We start from the raw sequence: 17378 nt of genomic DNA on the forward strand, positions 1-17378 counted from the left end.
CTGCTGAGCTCATCACTGTCACTGAGTCTTTTAACTTTAGGCAGCATGTTTCTGGCCCCACACATACAAAGGGTCACACACTGGATCTTGTTTTCTCCCTGGGTTTAAATATACATGATGTATGTGTGGAGGATGTCCATGTGAGTGACCATAGCTGGCTGTTCTCTCACTCTGCTGTTTAGCTGTAAAGGACGCCTCCCTGCCTTTGTCTCATTCATGACCTTTAATAGTCTCTTCTAACATGCAGAGATCTGTATGATCTGTTTCATAGAGTCTAACCAGCCTGTACAGGTAACAACAACAGTCACTGCATCACTGACACACAAACGTCATCTGTGTCAATAACAACATTCATACATGGAATAAAAACACATCAGTGGATCATTGCTGGAGCTGATGTTTGTGCTCCTGGTGCAAAGGCTCTCAGTTTCCTCCTTGAAATAACATCAGTGGTGGGTCAGCGACATGCTTTCTTTCCCTCTCAGGTTTAAATATCTGGGACTCTCCACCGTTTGGTTTTAGAGCTGAAGAAGCTTCTCAGATGAAACGTCTTCCAGAAACTTAAAGACGTCTCTTTTCTCTCCAAGCTCCTTAGATCACATGACCTGGATGACTGAACCTACAGAAATATTGACCTGGTTTCATGGTCACATGACAGGTCAGAGGTCAGCGACTGTAACTCAGTTCCTCCTGTTAATGTGAACTCACTGAGTGTTTGTGGTTTACCTCTCAGACTGACTGAAGACGATGATGGAGGAAGAGGAGGACAGAGCAGAGTCTGCAGGGTCCAGCTGTCCGTCTGTGAGGAGTGACGGGTCCAAAGGTGGAAATCCAGAGTTCAGTGGTGAACCTGGAGCAACGAGGTCAGAGAGCTGAACTCACTGAGTAACAGAAATAATTCTGCACTGACATTATAATCAGTGTTGACTCTGGTTGATTGTCTGACTGTGTTTGTGAGCTGAGAGGAAATGAAAATGAGTTTGTAACAAAAATCAGTTTTGTCCAGTTTTCCTGTAAAAAGCTGAACTCTAATCTAAGAGGATTTTACTGACAGGAAACAGCTGCATTATCTGCAGTCTGTGTGATCACAGCTGCTTCAATCATGTTTGTGTCTGCAGAGGTCAGAGGTCACAGTCTGCAGGGTCCAGCTGTCCGTCTGTGAGGAGTGACCGGTCCAAAGGTGGAAATCCTCCAGAGTTCAGTGGTGAACCTGGAGCAACGAGGTCAGAGAGCTGTGATGACTCCTTTACATGTTTGTGTTTCCTGGATAAATATGACCTGAAACATCCTCAGATTGTTACAAAGATTCATTAAAAAGAAAACAATGAAAGAGAAAAGATCCAAATGTTCGACTTGGTCATTTGCTGTTTGAGGACAGTGATGCTCATATCTGTGGGGAAAGTGTGACCTGAGTGGGTTCATGTTTGTCTTTAAAGAACAGAGCTGCTCTGATTCTCTTTGTGTCTGATCTGTTAAACAGTCTGAGAGGTCACACAGAGACCCAGCAGCTAAAGCCTGGATCATACTGGCTGCTGTTACTCCATCAGGACAACACTGAACCACAGTGGTGTGGATGTAGTGGATAAATCCCACCATACTGATGCTCAGAGTTAACCACAAGGAACAAAACCAGATGTTACCTTCAGATTGTGACCTTTGGAGTGGACGATGCAGATTTCAATAGAGAATAAATGTTGTTGTTTTTCAGCTGTGAAGAAAGAATCTAATTTTCTGAACTTAAGAATTTATGATGCTGGAAACAACATGGAGACTATAACACAACATTTCCACTGTGTTCATAGAATGAATGTAAAACTGTCAGACATTCATTAAATATGCAAAATGTCTACAGAAGCATCAGAGGGTCAGACGTGAAGCACTCAGTGATTTTGATCAAATGACTCATCAGTTATTGATCTGTACTACACTGATCTACCACGTTAGTAAAGCTGGTGTTCTGGTGGTGGAGGGAGACTCGGATCATGTTCTGGTTTTGGAGCAGTGATCTGCTGATGGTTCAGTTTGATGAGCTTCTTCAAAATCATCCCTGACATCACCACTGAAAGGACGTCCATGAAAACAGACTGAAAATTACTGATATGTTCACAATCTGAGAGTTTAAAACTTGACAGACTTGATTCAGATGAAGTTATTTGAGCAGAAACTCCTGGATCTTTATCCTGTGTGGATCTAATCCTTCATGGTTCCTCCACAGAGTGGAGCAGCAGAGCTCAGAGGTTCCCAGTGGTCAGTCTGCCCAGCAGCATCAAACACAGCTGGACTCCATATTTATGGTCTGTACATGTACAACAACTACTTTAATATTAATAATAATGCATTTATTTATAGGTCCCTTTCAGAACACCAAGGACTCTGTGGACTAAATGACCAAAAGAAACAAACTTTGAAATCAGACGGTGCAAATGTGATCACAGGGAAACGTTTTAAACATCGAGGCTTTAAACAAAAACCAAAGTGAAACAGTTTGTAGTCGAGATCAGTGGGAATGAAGCTGAATAACTGTTTCTTCAATAACTTTGAGCAATAAATGACAAATATGATGGAAATTAGCAGCATTAGCACTTACTAATGATGTGAGCTGACACTCGGCTGTATTGAGACGACCACATTAGGTGGTCCTCAACTGTAATGGAAACCAGTGGATCCAGTCCAGTCGTGGTGACCTGTGGTGAGTCGATCTGAGCAGCTACTAATGGAAACAGGGCCATAGATGTGTTTGTGCTTAATAACAGTGAATCACATGAGTTTTACATTACAGTTAAAATCTCATGTTGTTTGTTAAAGTGTGCAGTTCAGGGTGTGTTACTAAAACACTTTCCAAAGACCCAGCCCCCATAAAAAGCAGCCAATCAGCTTCTAAGAGTTACACACCCACACATATCTATCAGGTTAACTCTGGTCTAACACACTTGGATTTAGCTTGAAGAATGTTTCTGTACGAGGACTGAAAATGATTTAAAAAGCAGCTAATGTCCAAAGAACAGCTTTGACACACCTTCATAAAACCTGCAGAGCAAAGAAAAACTAGCTGAAAGTCTGGCTGCTCTTATGAAAAGTACAGAGAAATTATGGGTCGCTCAACACTTGTGCACAATATAAGAGTTTAAATAAATCTAAAGAATAACTCAAAGTCCTACAATCATACTGATAAAGTCATCTACAGCTAACTATCCAAGTGGATTTGTTTAAGACAGCTCCATCTGCTGGTGGCCCTCTGCAGGTGCATGAAAGGGGCGTGTTTATAGTGAAAGTAGTAGAGAAAGTAAACCCCACGGGAAGAAGGGAGGACTCTCAGTGGCTTCCAGCTCATATTCAGACATTTGACTTCTCACTGAAAGCAGCAAGTTTGAGTGTCTGTACCTTAGTTAGAAGAGATAACATGGTCATAGTAATTAGAGTTGATTGAGCAATGCTGTCCTTATAATGTAGTTTATGATTTTTATACATCTTTTTATGGACAAGTCCAGTTTTTCTGTAGAGCCTCTCAAGTTGGTGACAGCAGCAGTGGAAGTTCACGTGTGAACCAGAGCAGCAAATCAGGTCCAAATGTGTTGTTCACAGTGAGTGGGATCATCATTGGCTGCTATGTTAACCTCCTGCAGCAGGATGTGTTTGGTCAGAGAATGGATAGATCACGAAGTCATTGTTGAGTTTAGGGAGACAGTAGACAGTTGGAGGAGGTTCAGCCAGTTGACACACAGTAGATAAAATAACTGAAGGCAGGAGCAGACACCTGTATGACTTTCCACCTCTCACATAGATTATTTCCCTGGGCAGCGCCACAGGGCTGGTAGATGTAAACAAAGCTGGAGGAGAGGATTGATTCATCTGAGAAAAGTCACAGAGTTGTGTCTTGATGCTCAATCATCCAGGTACGTAAATCCCAAAAAGCTTGATTCTGTTCATCTGGATGTTTTCAGTGGGAGAAACGTTTCATCATCATCAGGTGACTTCTTCAGTCTCAGCTGACTGCAGGTTTCAATCTCATAAACAGGACATTTGTATGACTGAAACCAGCCCACTGAAGGAACAATGGGCTGGGAGGTCAGTTCATTGATCATTGGTACGCATATTGTCAGGACCATTGATCAATGGTTGTTGATCAATGGTCATGAGTCCAGTTCACAGAGAGCTGGGGAATGGCTGCAATCACAGCATGTAAGATGGTGACAGTTGTACCCTTAGGCCCCTCCTCCATTCAGAGATGGTCTTTCCCTTTCACTTAAATGGCCTCCTTGACTCCGCCCTCAAACCAGCGTTCACATTTACTCAGGACCTTCTTGATGTGAAGTTCTTCTGCTTCGCTGGCTGCTGTGTCTGTGGGGATGGTGTTTGTTCTGTGTTGTAGCGTCCTGATGACGCCCAGTTTGTGCTCCAGTGGATGATGAGAGTCAAACCTTAAATACTGATCTGTATGCGTAAACAGAGTGAACCTTTAAGACCAGTTGTCTGTACGATCAACTCAGTCACCTGAAACATCTCCAAGTTTCTGGCTTTGATCATCAACCTGTTGGTAGTTCAGCTCTGAACACCAGTGAAATGTTTCTCCCACTGAAATCGCTGCATTCATATGAACAGCATCAACGTTTTGGGATCATGGAGTTGTGGACAAAGTCTCAGTTAATCAGATAAAGTCAAACCTATAATTGGTAAAGAGTTCGCGGATGATATGCCCCTTGATCGTAAAGAAGTGGATGTTGTGTGGACTAAAGTTCAGAGTGGTGGGTCATTCATAAATATTCTGTTCCAGCTGCTGGAGGACAACATCATCACTTTTGTGAAGAACGAGCTGAAGAAGATCCAGAAGGCTCTGAATCCAAATAAGCCCCAGTGCTTGGAGTTTCAGAGGGAGGATGATGAGCAGAGGAGAAACAGCAGAGAGGCATTTGTGAAGATCACAGTGGACTTCCTGAGGAGAATGAAGCAGGAGGAGCTGGCTGACCGTCTGCAGAGACGTAAGAGGATTTATCTAAAGATTTAAGCTGCTGGATAAATGAGAGACTTGTGACACCAGTGTGTTCAGTCATTTCTCAGTGGGTCAGAAATTGTCATCAGCATTTTGTAAAATATGATTGTTAAAGTTGTATTTTTATTATTATTATTCAGAACTTCCAGCTGCTGTTTGTCATCGTAACCTTAAGTCTAAGCTGAAGAAGAAGTTCCAGTGTGTGTTTGAGGGCATCGCTAAAGCAGGAAACCCAACCCTCCTGAATCAGATCTACACAGAGCTCTACATCACAGAGGGAGGGACTGCAGAGGTCAATGATGAACATGAGGTCAGACAGATTGAAACAGCATCCAGGAAACCACACAGACCAGAAACAACCATCAGACAAGAAGACATTTTTGAAGCCTCACCTGGAAGAGATGAACCAATCAGAACAGTGCTGACAAAGGGAGTGGCTGGCATTGGGAAAACAGTCTTAACACAGAAATACAGCCTGGACTGGGCTGAAGACAAAGCCAACCAGGACATCCAGTTCATATTTCCATTCACTTTCAGAGAGCTGAATGTGCTGAAAGAGGAAAAGTTCAGCTTGGTGGGACTTGTTCATCACTTCTTTACTGAAACCAAAGAAGCAGGAATCTGCAGCTTTGAAGACTTCCAGGTTGTGTTCATCTTTGATGGTCTGGATGAGTGTCGACTTCCTCTGGACTTCCACAAAACTACAATCCTAACTGACCCTAGAAAGTCCACCTCAGTGGATGTGCTGCTGATAAACCTCATCAGGGGGAAACTGCTTCCCTCTGCTCGCCTCTGGATAACCACACGACCTGCAGCAGCCAATCAGATCCCTCCTGACTGTGTTGGCATGGTGACAGAGGTCAGAGGGTTCACTGACCCACAGAAGGAGGAGTACTTCAGGAAGAGATTCAGAGATGAGGAGCAGGCCAGCAGGATCATCTCCCACATCAAGACATCACGAAGCCTCCACATCATGTGCCACATCCCAGTCTTCTGCTGGATCACTGCTACAGTTCTGGAGGATGTGCTGGAAACCAGAGAGGGAGGACAGCTGCCCAAGACCCTGACTGAGATGTACATCCACTTCCTGGTGGTTCAGGCCAAAGTGAAGAAGGTCAAGTATGATGGAGGAGCTGAGACAGATCCACACTGGAGTCCAGAGAGCAGGAAGATGATGGAGTCTCTGGGAAAACTGGCTTTTGATCAGCTGCAGAAAGGAAACCTGATCTTCTATGAATCAGACCTGACAGAGTGTGGCATCGATATCAGAGCAGCCTCAGTGTACTCAGGAGTGTTCACACAGATCTTTAAAGAGGAGAGAGGACTGTACCAGGACAAGGTGTTCTGCTTCATCCATCTGAGTGTTCAGGAGTTTCTGGCTGCTCTTCATGTCCATCTGACCTTCATCAACTCTGGACTCAATCTGCTGGAACAACAACAAACAACATCCAAGAAGTCTGAAACAGGAGAATCTGCAAAGAAACACTTCTACCAGAGTGCTGTGAACAAGGCCTTACAGAGTCCAAATGGACACCTGGACTTGTTCCTCCGCTTCCTCCTGGGTCTTTCCCTGCAGACCAATCAGACTCTCTTACGAGCCCTGATGACACAGACAGGAAGTAACTCACAGACCAATCAGGAAACAGTCCAGTACATCAAGAAGAAGCTCAGTGAGAATCTGTCTGCAGAGAAAAGCATCAATCTGATCCACTGTCTGAATGAACTGAATGATCGTTCTCTAGTGGAGGAGATCCAACAGTCCCTGAGATCAGGAAGTCTCTCCACAGATGAACTGTCTCCTGCTCAGTGGTCAGCTCTGGTCTTCATCTTACTGTCATCAGAAGAAGATCTGGATGAGTTTGACTTCAAGAAATACTCTGCTTCAGAGGAGGCTCTTCTGAGAATGCTGCCAGTGGTCAAAGCCTCCAACAAAGCTCTGTGAGTAAACATGTTGTCATCGCTTTATTGTTAAAATCATGGGAAATAAATCAGAAATGCTGAGTTCAAAGAGCACTGTAACATTTTTTTAAAATAGTAAATTAAATGATCATCAGTCACTCGGTAAATATATGGTAGTTTTAATGTTTCACTCCAGCATTTCTAAAACACACTTTGTTCTGTAACTCTTATCAAAGGACAATCCAGACCCAGCCTATAAGAACATGAGCTCTGATGCTTCAGCCCCTCTGACAGGTTTATTATCCTCAGCTTGTTCACTTGTCTCCAACTCCAGGAGTTTGGTTGTTTTATTCTAAAGCACAAACTTCACCTGCCAGACTTCACCTACATCTTTTTCTGATGTTCATAATTTAAGTTCAAGTTTGTATCTCACTTTCAGTGCACACCCTCCCTTTTTAAATATAAATCTCTGCTGTGCTGTCATGTTTTCATCCTGTATGGAGGGAGAAACTCGGTCTTCATTACTGAAATTGCCTCTAAGGTCGTGTTTCTTGTCAGTAACCATACGTAACTGTAAGGCTTCCATAACCAGTGTTATCACAGAATTACAGTGGGTTCACTCTGGGTCCTCTACAGTTTCTTCCCACTGTCCACAGACATGCAGTTAGGTTACCTGGTGATCTAAACTTCATGCAGGTGTGAGTGAGAGTGGTTGTCTGTCCCTCTGTGGGCTTAGTGGAAGAGACTGGATGGATCTCTGCTTTGTCTTTGATATATGCTGACAGCAAACATTCTCCATGAAGTCTGCATTTCAGCTCATCTCCTTTATACACACCTTTAACAGGAAGAGTTTTATACAGCTAGTGTTTAAAATCCAGTGTTATTCACAATACACAGGTAATGAGCATGATTATTGAATTACTAAAATTTTCTAAAATAATTGTTTTAGTTAATATTGTATGACAGTGTACACAGAATTATTAGCTCAGTAGGCAGAGTGGTCGCCCCATGATCATAAGGTCAGGGGTCGAATCCACCGAATAGTTACCTTGTGGTACCCCTGAGCAAGGTACCATCAAGGTACCAATCATGTGCACTGGACTGGTAGCACTCATAGTCTCATAGGTTTAAATAAATTTTTAAAAAAAAGGGTTCAACATATAAACAAATTTAATTTGATCACATATATTCTTTGTTTTTTTTGTTGTGGTTTTTTCCCTTTCTCTCTCAGACTGAGCAGCTGTAACGTCTCAGAGAAAGGCTGTGAAAATCTGCTGTCAGTGGTCAGCTCCCAGTCCTGTAGTCTGAGAGAGCTGGACCTGAGTACCAACAGCCTGAAGGCTTCAGCAGTAAAGCTTCTGTCTGCTGCAGTGGAGAGTCCACATGCCAAACTGAATGTTCTGAGGTCAGATCAATTTGTATTCTGTTTAGTTCTGTTTGTTTATGTGTTTGATGTTTGTTTTTGTTTATGTCTTTATCCAGTTATCCTTGTTTCATAGCATTTTATTCATTTCAAAGTTAAACAGAAGTTTTACTAACCTGCTCAGCACAAGACAATAAGCTATTGCACCTTGATTACACTTTAACAACAATCTTTATTCATGTTTTTATCTTCAGACTTAACATCTGTGAACTCTCAGAGGAAAACTGTGAAGCTCTGTCCTCAGTTCTCAGCTCGCAGTCCTCTAGTCTGACAGAGCTGGACCTGAGTATCAGAAAGCTACAGGATTCAGGAGTGAAGCTTCTGTCTGCTGGACTACAACGTTTAAACTGTAAACTGAATACTCTGAGGTCAGATCAGAAAACATTTAGTTTTTAGAATTATTAATTAAAGTTCATACATATGATGTTGTATCTTAGTATGTTTATGTTTCCTTTAAAAATAGAAAGTCAACATTTAATGTTGTGAAATGTATTAACAAACTCTACATGAGTACTTGTTTTATAGATTGTCTTTTATTTTTCAGACTGAGTGGCTGTAACCTGTCAGAGAGAAGCTGTGAAGCTCTGTCCTCAGTCCTCAGCTCCCAGTCCTCCAGTCTGAGAGAGCTGGACCTGAGTAACTCTGACCTGCAGGATTCAGGAGTGAAGCTTCTGTCCGCTGGACTAAAGAGTTCACAGTGTGCAGTGGAAACTCTCAGGTCAGGATTCAAACTTTTCCACAGATGATCATTTGAAATGTGATTTATATTATTGTATAAACAGGTAACTTTTACAGCTGTCAAGTGAACTTTTATTTACATTTGAGTGGATAATTGGACTCTGAATTACTAAAAGTTGTTATAGTCATGTCTTTGTTTATTTAAAAAAATACTTCACGTACTGCCTAATTTAAAGATTTAGGCTCCTTTGGGCCCATAATATATATATTTGATTTTTTTGTGAATGAAATTAGGAGGATATTGGCGACTACTGATTGGCTCGCTGTTTGTTTTTTATTCACAGTACTTAATTTTAAAGGCTGATTTCTCAAAATGAGATGTTTATCTTTTCTTCTACAACACGTGGAGCCACCAAATCTTCTTGCTTGATTTATTCATTACAGTTTGATTTAAAGAATATTAGACTCGTAACATAATAAATATATTTATTTCACTTCTTCTTGAGAGAAAGAGAGGGATGACTGGGTGAGCTCCAGTGGTTCATCCCAGCAGAGAGAGCGGCACACTGGGCTGCAAATGATCACAGTAGTAATGGCCATAGTTTGATAAAACAGGCAGTCTTACCCTGTAGATAATACAGGGTTCTGGTGCCGATGTGGGGGAGGGGAGTCGCCCGGTACTAACTACATACTACTAACTACCTCATCCAGATGTCTTCCCTACTAAACCTGATAAGAAGTAACTGCAGTAGCCTTATAGGTCAAATCAGTTTCACCTGTTAAAGTTAGCTCCACTATTAATTAGGGGTGGGGGAAAAAATCGATACTGTGTAGTATCGTGATATTTTGTTTGCTAATAATGTATCGATACAGGGACAGCAGAAATCGATATTTTGTTACAAACAATTTTTTCTCTGAAGTCAACATGCTCTGGAGTCAGAGCATGTTGACTTCAGAGCATGTTGATCCTTTTTCTGAGCAACAATCCTGACATTCCTTCACTGTCCAAATGTGTTTAACTTTTTTTTTGGCAGCAATAAACATGACAGTTTACTTATTTTAATTTAAGACATGTTTAATTTTAATTAAGTTTGAAACTTTTTTATTTAATGTAAAATTATATATTTTTTTAAATTTACTTTGAAATTCTTCAGTTGCTGAAGGGGCTGCATAGTTTTCATAAATTGCATAGTTCAGAATAGCTATAATTGTACCAGATGGTTGCATTCAGTTAAGTTGGACTAGACTGTAATACAAACCGTTCAGTTTGTCAACAATAAAACTGACTGAAATGAGAGAAAGACTGAGTGTGAGACTTTGATATTAGATAAAATGAATATTGATAAAGTTTACCTTTATGTGCAGAATTTAAATATCGCAAAATATTTTAAAAAATCGCAATAATATCGTATCGTGCGTTAAGTATTGTGATAATATCGTATCGCGAGTTGTATGGTGATTCCCACCTCTACTATTAATGGTGTCACTTGTTATTTCTGGGATGAGTTTAGTAGCCTGAACAGCTGCTTAAAGGAAAGTAATTAAATAATAAAAATAACCTAAGTCCGGGGGAACCTGCAAGAGCTGTTTGCACAAAGAATAATGCTCAGACTTTGAGGTTTTATCGTTTTACACAAGGTTTAAAAATGAATGTCCACAATTGAATTGCAGAAATTGTTATTGAGCTAATACTGATGTAGTTGTTATCTTTGGTAAGGAGAGGTTGGAGGAAGGATGAGCACAGTCAGGCCTAAAGATGCTCTTAATAATAATAATGGATTGCATTTATATAGCGCTTTTCGAGACCCTCAAAGACCCTTTACAATCCCACTACAGGGAGTGCAGAATTATTAGGCAAGTTGTATTTTTGAGGAATAATTTTATTATTGAACAACAACCATGTTCTCAATGAACCCAAAAAACTCATTAATATCAAAGCTGAATGTTTTTGGAAGTAGTTTTTAGTTTGTTTTTAGTTTTAGCTATTTTAGGGGGATATCTGTGTGTGCAGGTGACTATTACTGTGCAGAATTATTAGGCAACTTAACAAAAAACAAATATATACCCATTTCAATTATTTCTTTTTACCAGTGACACCAATATAACATCTCCACATTCACAAATATACATTTCTGACATTCAAAAACAAAACAAAAACAAATCAGCGACCAATATAGCCACCTTTCTTTGCAAGGACACTCAAAAGCCTGCCATCCATGGATTCTGTCAGTGTTTTGATCTGTTCACCATCAACATTGCGTGCAGCAGCAACCACAGCCTCCCAGACACTGTTCAGAGAGGTGTACTGTTTTCCCTCCTTGTAAATCTCACATTTGATGATGGACCACAGGTTCTCAATGGGGTTCAGATCAGGTGAACAAGGAGGCCATGTCATTAGTTTTTCTTCTTTTATACCCTTTCTTGCCAGCCACGTTGTGGAGTACTTGGACGCGTGTGATGGAGCATTGTCCTGCATGAAAATCCTGTTTTTCTTGAAGGATGCAGACTTCTTCCTGTACCACTGCTTGAAGAAGGTGTCTTCCAGAAACTGGCAGTAGGACTGGGAGTTGAGCTTGACTCCATCCTCAACCCGAAAAGGCCCCACAAGCTCATCTTTGATGATACCAGCCCAAACCAGTACTCCACCTCCACCTTGCTGGCGTCTGAGTGGGACTGGAGCTCTCTGCCCTTTACCAATCCAGCCACGGGCCCATCCATCTGGCCCATCAAGACTCACTCTCATTTCATCAGTCCATAAAACCTTAGAAAAACCAGTCTTGAGATATTTCTTGGCCCAGTCTTGACGTTTCAGCTTGTGTGTCTTGTTCAGTGGTGGTCGTCTTTCAGCCTTTCTTACCTTGGCCATGTCTCTGAGTATTGCACACCTTGTGCTCTTGGGCACTCCAGTGATGTTGCAGCTCCAAAATATGGCCAAACTGGTGGCAAGTGGCATCTTGGCAGCTGCACGCTTGACTTTTCTCAGTTCATGGGCAGTTATTTTGTGCCTTGGTTTTTCCACACGCTTCTTGCGACCCTGTTGACTATTTTGAATGAAACGCTTGATTGTTCGATGATCACGCTTCAGAAGCTTTGCAATTTTGAGACTGCTGCATCCCTCTGCAAGATATCTCACTATTTTTGACTTTTCTGAGCCTGTCAAGTCCTTCTTTTGACCCATTTTGCCAAAGGAAAGGACGTTACCTAATAATTATGCACACCTGATATAGGGTGTTGATGTCATTAGACCACACCCCTTCTCATTACAGAGATGCACATCACCTAATATGCTTAATTGGTAGTAGGCTTTCGAGCCTATACAGCTTGGAGTAAGACAACATGCATGAAGAGGATGATGTGGACAAAATACTCATTTGCCTAATAATTCTGCACTCCCTGTATTCATTCACTCTCACATTCACACACTGGTGGAGGTAAGCTACAGTTGTAGTGGTAGGTTAGGTTTTGCCCAAGGACAAAATGACCAAGACAGAGAGAGCTGGCTCATCAGACAGACAAGCTCATCTTGTAACCTACTGGTTCGCTGGTCAGCACACCAGCTGACTAGCGAACCGGCTAACTAGCACACCGGCTAAATAGCAAATCAGCTAACTAGCAGACCAGCTAACGGCAGCCACAAGCTGAAGGACGATTAAATGTAGTGGAGATATCAGAGATGAAACTGGTGTGTCCGATTCACTCTTTAGCACTCTGGTCACTCCGGTGTGTCAGCCAGAACACCACTGAAGGCCAAATGATCCCAGCATGTGGAATAAAGAGCTTAAGGTTTGGTTTGAGACACTTTATTCTTTCACTGATTGATTCTTGCGGCTGTGATCATGTGTGTGGTTTCTTACAAAAAGGAAGTACACAATACAAATACATGACAAATAAGATGAATAGATAAGTTACATATCCAGTTATATGTACGTACATCAGTATAGCTAATATAGCCATATATAAGGACAAAGACCACAGTACTATAATGCAGTAATGTTAAACACAAAGGTGTATATCTACATAAATCTGTCCTATCAGTGATCAGGGTACTGTAGTATACTTCCACTACATAAACTATAGAAACTAAACTGCATTAGTGTGACTTTAAGTTACCATCAGTACAGACGAACTGATGGTAGTTGTACAAAATAAAGGCATTGCAATTATTGTGAAGGGCTTCCGGTTAAACTAAGATCAGCTGATTACCTCATAACAAATTGTTTGCTATAGAACGCAGCTCCCACTCTTCATTAATATCATGTACTGTAACTCCCAAGTAACCATGGTTACCCAGCCACGCCCAGTAGTCTCCAGAGAGACCAACAGCTGGTGCACGTTGTAACGCCGTGGCTTTCATAGTCTCTCCTTTTTCTACAGCTCATGTGTTCTTCTTGTGATGGTGCGTCTTGAGGGAGGCTCATACATGCCGTCATTTGTTGATCCTAAGAACGTTCCTCAGACCGACTTCTTCAACAACACTAATCGGCCTGCAGTTTGTAGCTACTCACTTCACTGTGGTGTTTGTTAGCTTGTCTTTCTTTGGTTTTATCCTGACTCCTCCCACAAGCTGATCCTACGTAGTCTGCCCAAGCCTCCCACCTCTGTTTGTTTGGGTGGTTTGTTTGCTGCCATCAACAGCGTGTAATGCATTTAAGTGATACTTCAGACATGAAGTACTGCGACAATAAAAAACTCAACTTTGCTTAAAAATAACTTTAGTTGTATCAACACTGCTCTCTGGAATAATTAGACTTTGGTGACAAACTGATGTGATCTCCATGTTTCCTTTGTTGGACTGTGGGCGAGTGTCAGAACTGAATGTACTGAGTAACATGTGGAGTTTAAATATGTGTCAGTTCCAGTTTTAGAGCTCTAAAGTGCAGCTATCATGTTAGGAATATGTTAGGAATAGACAGGAACACTGAGCACACTGAGGTCAAATCTTTATTTATCCAGTTCATCTGTAGGCTGAGCTCAGTCCATCCATTTAGTGAAATGATGTTTAAAGGTCTCCTTGTTCTGTGAGCGTGCACAGATCCTGAAGCAGAAAGCCTGGGTTAACAGAGAAATGATCATCACTGTGATGATGCTCACCATCTCTGACTGGGATTTGAGGTTTTGTCAAAGCAGCAAAGAAAGCCTGGCTATGTTGGACTGGGTGTGGAAGCAGCTCCCAGTTTGAGTTCAGGAGACAGACACCCTCTCTACTTTGACGATCAGCTTCAAACTTTCCTTTTTGATAAAACTTATAGTTCGAGCTGGATCAGGTGACCCTGAACCATCACTTAGTTATGCTGCTATAGAGATGGATAACAGATGGATTGTTGTTTTGTGTGTCTGCAGTCTGTCAGGCTGTCTGATCACAGAGGAAGGCTGTACTTCTCTGGCCTCCGCTCTGAGCTCCAACCCCTCCCATCTGAGACAGCTGGACCTGAGCTACAATCATCCAGGTCCCTCAGGAATGAAGCTGCTGTCGGCTGGACTGAAGGATCCAGGCTGGAGACTGGACACTCTCAGGTATGGAGAGAAAATCTGATAGAGGAGGAAGAGCTGGAAACATTTCCCCTGTCTTTCACTCACTTCCTGTTTGTTTCCTGCAGATGAGACATGAACAATCACACATGCAGGAATATTTTCAGGGACAGACACACTAGTCTAGCTGGATAGTTCATGGATATTTATGTAGGGGTCTCCAAGGAGTCTGTTTGCAGGAACATTTAGGTCACAGGTGTACCTGATATAGATACCAGTGTACCTAATAAAGTGTCAGCTAACATTTGGAAATGGAAGCTTAAATAATGACAAACTGTACATTCACAGCTGAAGTCACAATAAATTTGTTCTCAAGTGCACATTTTTCTGTTATTGTTCTCAAACAACAGAATGAGAATGAAATATTGATTCTAACAGGGCCCATAAACAGCATTAGCTTAGCAGCATGAGCTTATCAGTTTCCATCATGGTCACACAAATCCTTAGCAGAGAAAAGTGGCCTACTTAGCAATAGCTGCTCAAGTTGTATAAAGAAAGGGAAAACAGTATTAGCATTAGCTGCTAATGGCAGCTTACTTAGCATAAACTCTTCACATTTTATAATGCAAGGGAAAGGAGTCACTCATGGAAGCCTATTTAGCATTAACGTCTCACATCATTAATAACACAAGAGAAAAGGGTATTAGCGTTAGCTACTAATGCTTATTCACCTCAAATTAGCTTTAGCTGCTAATGGTAGCCTACTTAGCATTAACTCCTCACTAATATAATGCCAATTCACATCAAATTAGCATTAGCTGCTCATATTGTTATAAGGAAAGAGAAAACGGTATTAGCATTAGCTACTAATAATTATTCAGCCCTAATTAGAATAAGCCTCTAAAAGCAGCCTACTTAGCATTAACTCCTCACATCGTTGTTACCCAACGGAAAAGAGTATTAGTATTAGCTACTATCATTTTTCATAAGTAAGAGAAAACAGTGTTAGCATTATTGAATAATGCTAATTCACACTAAATTAGAATTAGCTATTTACAAGAGCGTACTTAGAATTAGCCGCTCACATTGTTAAAAAGTAAGGGGAAACAGTATTAGTATTAGCACATAATGCTAATTCACGTCAAAGTAGCATTAGTTAATAATGGCAGCCTACTTAGCATTAACTGCTCACTAATATAATGCTAATTCACATCAAATTAGAATTAGCTGCTCACATTGTTAAAAGGGAAGGGAAAACAATATTAGCATTAGCTGCTAATAATTATTCACCTAATTAGAGTTAGCCCCTAATGGAAGCCTAGTTAGCATTAACTCCTGACATAGTTATAATGCAGGGGAAAAGGGTTACCATTATCAGATAATGCTAATTTACATCAAATTAACAATTGTTAATAATGGTAGACTTCGTATCATTAGCTGCTGTCGTTCTTACAAAGCAAAGGAAAACAATATGAGCATTAGCTGCTAATGCTTTTTCATCTAAAATTAGCATTAGCCACTAATGGCAGCCTACTTAGCATTAACTCCTCACTAATATAATGCTAATTCACGTCAAATTAGCATTAGCTGCTAGCATCAGCCTACCTAGCACTAGTTGTTCACATTGTTAAAAGGGAAGAGAAAACGATATTAGCATTAGCTACTAATAATTATTCACCCCTAATTAGAATTAGCCGCTAATGGCAGTATACTTAGCATTAACTCCTCACATTGTTATAATGTAAGGGAAAAGAACTAGCATTATCTAATAATGTTGACCTTGGCCCACTGGAAAAGTTCAGAACTAAAGATTTAGGAGTGTTTCTCGATAGCTCTTTCTCATTTGAGAAACAAATGAACTCTGTTATTAAAACCAGCTGTAAGGTTTATATTGTTGATTGATGCTTAGAAATATTTACTCATATATGCTTGGAGTTGTATAATCGATTGCATAATGATAGAGGTTTGATCCTTAGTAGTCTGTAAAGACTCTGTATGCCTTCCAGAGTGCTCTGGCATGCACACACCACTTGGGGCCATGAGAGAGGTCGTACCCTCTCTTACTGATTTATGGTGTAGGACAGGGGTCTCAAACTCTATTTAGCTGGGGGCCGCTGCAGGCAGAGTCTGGGTGAGGCTGGGCCGCATTAGGTTTTCCACAAGAAAGGCATGGTTAAAAAATTCCAATCTTCTCAAATCTCTTTTTTTTTAATTTTTTAACACAAAATATGAAAAATAAATAAACAAATTAAGAATTAATAAGAAAATAAATCAATCTGTAATACATAAATAAAATAATAATAAGATATTTTTAGTCAGTGAACTTGTGTTTCTTTCAGTCTTCTATATCTGCTGTGTTTAGATTGAAATGTCTGTATTAACAGTTCTATAACCTTCTTCTGAACATGAATGGAACACTGTAGAAAATGAACTGTTCTTCTGAACATGGCTTCTCTTGCCTACTCCTTGCTGCTAGAGACCTGGCAGCGTTTCCTCTCGCATAGCCGAGCCAGATTTGGCCTGAGGGAGGAAGCAGTTGCGACCCTCAGTATGTCTTGAAGATGATCATCCGTAAGTCTGGACCTGTACTTGGACTTATTGAAGTTCAAAGTGGAGAAGAGCTTTTGGCACAAGTATGTGCTACCAAAAAGGCACATGGTCCGCTTGAACATTCGGGAAAGCCGAGGGAAACTAGGGCTCAAGTCTCTCAAAAATTGTCCAAGCTTGTCTGCTTTTCCACTCACCTCCCTGAACTTTGCTTTGAGTTCAGAGTTGCACTGCAGCTCAATGAGCTCCATTTGAAGCACAGAAGGGGCATCTTGCACATCAAAGGAGAAGGCGTCCGCAAAAATGTGAAAGGTGGCTCTGTGTGTCTTGAAGTCAGCAAATCTGTGATCAAATTCCTCCTGTAGCCTCAAAATG

The 17378-nt window shown here is 41.1% G+C and overlaps 1 protein-coding gene across 1 annotated transcript in view; it reads left to right on the forward strand.

Moving 5' to 3' along the window:
- Positions 1-732: 732 nt before the first annotated feature.
- The window catches only part of LOC308399220 (uncharacterized protein), a 22764-nt gene continuing 6118 nt past the window's right edge, over positions 733-17378 (forward strand). Inside the window, exons 1-9 of the mRNA XM_080886335.1 lie at positions 733-863; positions 1119-1223; positions 2216-2294; positions 4772-4976; positions 5128-6925; positions 8118-8291; positions 8504-8677; positions 8854-9027; positions 14328-14501. Coding sequence (XP_080742461.1) covers positions 748-863; positions 1119-1223; positions 2216-2294; positions 4772-4976; positions 5128-6925; positions 8118-8291; positions 8504-8677; positions 8854-9027; positions 14328-14501 — 2999 coding nt within the window. The 5' untranslated portion in view covers positions 733-747. The remainder of the gene's footprint in view (positions 864-1118; positions 1224-2215; positions 2295-4771; positions 4977-5127; positions 6926-8117; positions 8292-8503; positions 8678-8853; positions 9028-14327; positions 14502-17378) is intronic.

Source organism: Rhamphochromis sp. 'chilingali' (assembly GCF_963969265.1).
Source record: "Rhamphochromis sp. 'chilingali' genome assembly, chromosome: 1".
Classification (NCBI taxonomy): Eukaryota; Metazoa; Chordata; class Actinopteri; order Cichliformes; family Cichlidae; genus Rhamphochromis; species Rhamphochromis sp. 'chilingali'.